The sequence below is a fragment of the Vigna radiata genome, chromosome 2 (genome assembly GCF_000741045.1).
Source record: "Vigna radiata var. radiata cultivar VC1973A chromosome 2, Vradiata_ver6, whole genome shotgun sequence".
Classification (NCBI taxonomy): Eukaryota; Viridiplantae; Streptophyta; class Magnoliopsida; order Fabales; family Fabaceae; genus Vigna; species Vigna radiata.
In genome coordinates, this window is record NC_028352.1 from 20,661,558 (window position 1) to 20,665,948 (window position 4,391).

The window sequence follows — 4,391 nt, forward strand, 5'->3', positions numbered from 1 at the left end:
ATTTACTTTGATTTTTTTTTAAATGATTGGCAAAATACGTTTGAATTTGCACTTTTTTATGCATAATCTTTTTGTGCAATTTACAATTCAATCTTGAAAACTTTCCAATTTTTTTATGATTCAAAATAATTTATTGATCACTTAACTACATTGCATCTTGATTCTATTATGTTACTCTACAATCACCTCTCTCTCACTATACATTTTGCATTATTTGTTTAGTAAAAAAGAATTATAAATTTTAATCTAAACAAAAATAATTTTTTCATAAATTCAAAGTTATTAATAAAANTTATAAAAGAAATATTGATGTTAATGTTTATAATTACAATTAATTTTAATAATCATTAAAAAGGAATTTTTTATCTTATATTTAAAAATAATATTTTATAATTAATGTTTCAATTTTTTTCTAAATGTTTTTTATAAACTCTTTCTTAAAATTATAAAATATAAGATAATTGAGATCAGTTTTATAGTTTTATTATAGATTGTTTTAATGAAAACGTATTAGTCTGTATGTTTATAATATATTTTTTTTTCAATAAATGTAAGTATTCTTTTTAACTTTTAAAAGTATTCTTTTTATTATATCAATTAAAACCTTGATATGATTAAAAAAATAAAATATTCACTTATTATTTAGGTATATATTCTTTCAAAAACACTACAATATATTTATCATCATTGAGTGTACTATATCTCATGACATTTTTCTTTTATTTTTAGCTTTCATAATATATTTTAATTTTGGTAAAGTACTTCAAAATAGAACCTATTCGTTTCATTCCATATAATTAATTACTTGACTTGTATATCAATAAATATGGTAACATGTTTATTTTTTAAATATCACATTCATATACAGAAACAAATTTAATCACATATATTATTATGATGATATTTAATTAAAAAATTTCATTATTATTCTTGTTATACACACATATACTGCAAGATTGTAAAATTAAAATATAAAAGTTTACGTTTCATTTTTTTGGTAAAAATAACTATATGTTTCAGTTTATATATTTTTTTTTTCACATATTGAAAATTATAAACAAACATCATAAATGAGACATTAATGTTAATGTTTATAATTAAAAGAATAATTTTGATAACTATAAAAAAAATTATTTATATGATGTTTTAAAAACAATATTTTGTTATTAATGTATCTAAATTTTTTTAAAATATTCTTTAATAAACTATTTTTTAAAATAAGAAATTGAAATTATTAAATATGAAATTATTAAATATGAAATGTAAATTATTTTTCTTAACCGTAACATCCCAATTTTAGTAACTTACAAGTGTTAAAATAAGACGTTATAAAATTGATAAAATAAAATATATAATATTTATTTCAAATTATAGATGTAGTATTTATACAATTATTTAAAACATATAACTATAATATATATAAAAGAACTAAGGAACATTACCAGACGAAAAAGAAAAAAACTTGTTGTATCACTATCTTTAGAGATTCTTCAATACCTCCTCCTCATATACTCATACAAATAAAATAATCATTGCAAAATAAACAAATGAAGACACAAGAAACACCAAAAGAAAAAGGTCATGTGCAAAAATATTATTTTAAAACAATTAAATCACATTAGATATAAGCTAAGCATGAATTAAATACAATAAATCATATAAACACACATAAATAGTTGATGTAACGCCCCAAAATAAATTACTAAGCCAATTTATTTCTTGTAATACAAGTTATAAAATAATACACTAAAGAGTCCTCACATGAATATAATTCCAAAGGTAACATTACATTGCTTAAAAAAATCTTATTCAAAACGAAATTAATAATATTCTCTCTTTAATCTTTCCTATCCTCTCATCGCTCCGAGATAACATTTGTACCATTTGCATCACCATTTGCTCCCGTATAACACAAATATTATATGATCATCACAATAAACACAAACAATAGGAGTGAACTAACAAAAATAACATAAAGAAAGAAGAACATGCAAAACAATCAACAAAGTGATAACTCTTCCAATAGCAATCAGTGACTAAACCACAATCACTCTTGACACCATGCTATTAATGGTTTATTCACTCAATGACTAAAACAATATCACCCTTCACACCCTCCCTTTAGTGGTATACTCTTAACTCCATCACTAATACCTCTAACATGGGTGGTCAGGTTATCCTAAAGTTGCAAGAAAACACTAGAAGAGGGGTTGAATAGTGTTTTCAAGATCTTTTTCGTGACTGAATTTCTAAGCATAATGTACGTAGCACTTGTGAGCTTGTCATACTTCGCCTAAAACTTTATTCCGAACAGAACGTCTACAAAACTAACTCAACTTTCTCCAAAGATATTTAAACATTAACTCGTCGAAGAAGTAAATGATAGCTGAAAGCCTAAACCTGACTTTGAACACTAAGAAAGAGAACTCGGATGTAAAGCTCGGTAATGAATGAAAGTAGCTTAGCTAATGATGAGTTAAAGTCACTAATGGACGAGGGAAGCTTAGTGCTAGAAGTAAGAGTTTGGCGTTGGAGGAATTAGAGAACTTTATTAAACCTTGGTGATAGATGTTCTTGAATGTGTGATTGGAATCTTGCTTGTTAATAAAATAGAATATATTTTATTAGTTATCATGTATGTATTAGCTAGAGCTAGTTGTGGTGGAGTAAAAGTCTAGTAGTACATATTTATGGTGTGGAAAAAACTAATTGTTTAAATTAAAATATGTAAATGTGAAAATGGGTAAAACATAATAACTTAAATAAAAATAAAATGGCTATGATATCAGTACAGTAAACTTGGTCTAGTGGTATATGGTTGTGTTGCTTAGGTATGTGTCTTAGTGGATGTGATTTGAACCCTCTCCTTCTTCGTGAGAGAAAACAAAGTCTTCGACCAGAAATGCCATTCTCGTCCTCATCCTTCTCCTTCTTCGTTTTTTTTTTAATTCTCGATCAAACCCAAATCTAAGCACGTTAGGGGGAAGTGTGCGGCGTCATTAAGAGCATTCTAAAGCCACGTAGAGAATGAAAGAAGGAAGGGTTTGTTTTAAAGAATGGGGAAAATAGAGGGAGGGAGGAAACTAAAGCTCTTGAGTTTTGAGTGTGGTTTCGGTAAGTGGTAGAGTGAAAGTGAGTGCAATGTAGTCTAAGAGATAGTGGTTCAAGCTTGAAAATGAACGTCGAAGTGGAGAGTAGGAGATGTGGAGTTCAAAATTATAGAATGTGTATNTGGGTTCCAAGGTTAAAAAGATTTGTTGATACATTGTAGAATGAAAATTCATTGATCTGAGCATTATCGGGTTGTAATGTTATTCAGTGATTTAAATAAAGTGGGTACATGGCACCAGAATACACTATTAGTCGGCTGTTCTCTATCAAATATGATGTATACAGCTATAAAGTACTACTACTAGAGATAGTAAGTGGCAAGAAAAATGGAGGAATTTTCTTTCCAGATCACGGACTTAATCTATTAGAAGGTGTAAGAGAAAGAGCATAAGTTTGCTTTATTTCCTATTACAAGTTTCAAGGTCCATAATTACATTTTCAATGTTGTAGGCTTGGAGAATGTGGAAAGAGGACTCTCCTATGATATTAGTAGATGCTTCTTTGGGTGACTCCTTTAACATATCTGAAGCATTACGCTGCATTCATGTTGGTCTACTATGTGTGCAGCTACATCCAGATAACAGGCCAAATATGGCATCTGTGATTTTTATGTTGAGTGGTGAAAATATTTTGCGAGAACCTAAGGAACCTGGTTTTCTTGTTGCAAGGATGAAAAATGTTGGCGAATGTTCAACTAGCAATGCAATTAGTACTTGCACTAATGAATTAACTATAACCCTGCCACATGCTAGGTAGAAAACTTCTTTATTATGTTTTGTGCCATGTAAGGACAATTTTCTATTTGCTCAATTATCTAAGTTAAAAGTAATGTAATCACTAGTGACAAAAATAACATTCATGTTTAGCATTCAACGTCACAATTGAAAAAAGCTAATGTTAAAAATGACTGGTGACATTAGTCTAAATAATTGTCCTATTTAGACATCAACAATTCTCACATTCAGACGTTATATGACTAATTAACATTTGAAACAGGGAACTCTGACATCAATTGACGTTGAATATTAACTTTTTAGACGTTATATGTTTGCATGAATCATGTAAACCTGCACAGAAATGATGTTTTGGGTGTCCATGAAGCAATTCAATATTTGAAAAAGGAAATTCCAATGTCTCTTACGTTCTTATCCATTAAAGTTTCTCTTTTGACCATATTGAGTCATTTTTTAAGTTATGCATCCAACAACTAGCCTAGGGCTAGATATAATGCCCCGATTTCCAGAGTGTCATAGGTTATTCAAAAAATTCGATAAAATTTT

At 27.8% G+C, this 4,391-nt stretch overlaps 1 protein-coding gene across 1 annotated transcript; it reads left to right on the forward strand.

The window, feature by feature from the left end:
• The first annotated feature begins 3,340 nt into the window (after positions 1–3,340).
• LOC106753117 (putative cysteine-rich receptor-like protein kinase 12) lies at positions 3,341–3,867 on the forward strand. Its single transcript, XM_014634914.1, has 2 exons — positions 3,341–3,421; positions 3,562–3,867. The coding sequence occupies exons 1-2, from the start codon at positions 3,341–3,343 to the stop codon at positions 3,865–3,867; spliced, it is 387 nt and encodes a 128-aa protein (XP_014490400.1).
• Positions 3,868–4,391: the final 524 nt, after the last annotated feature.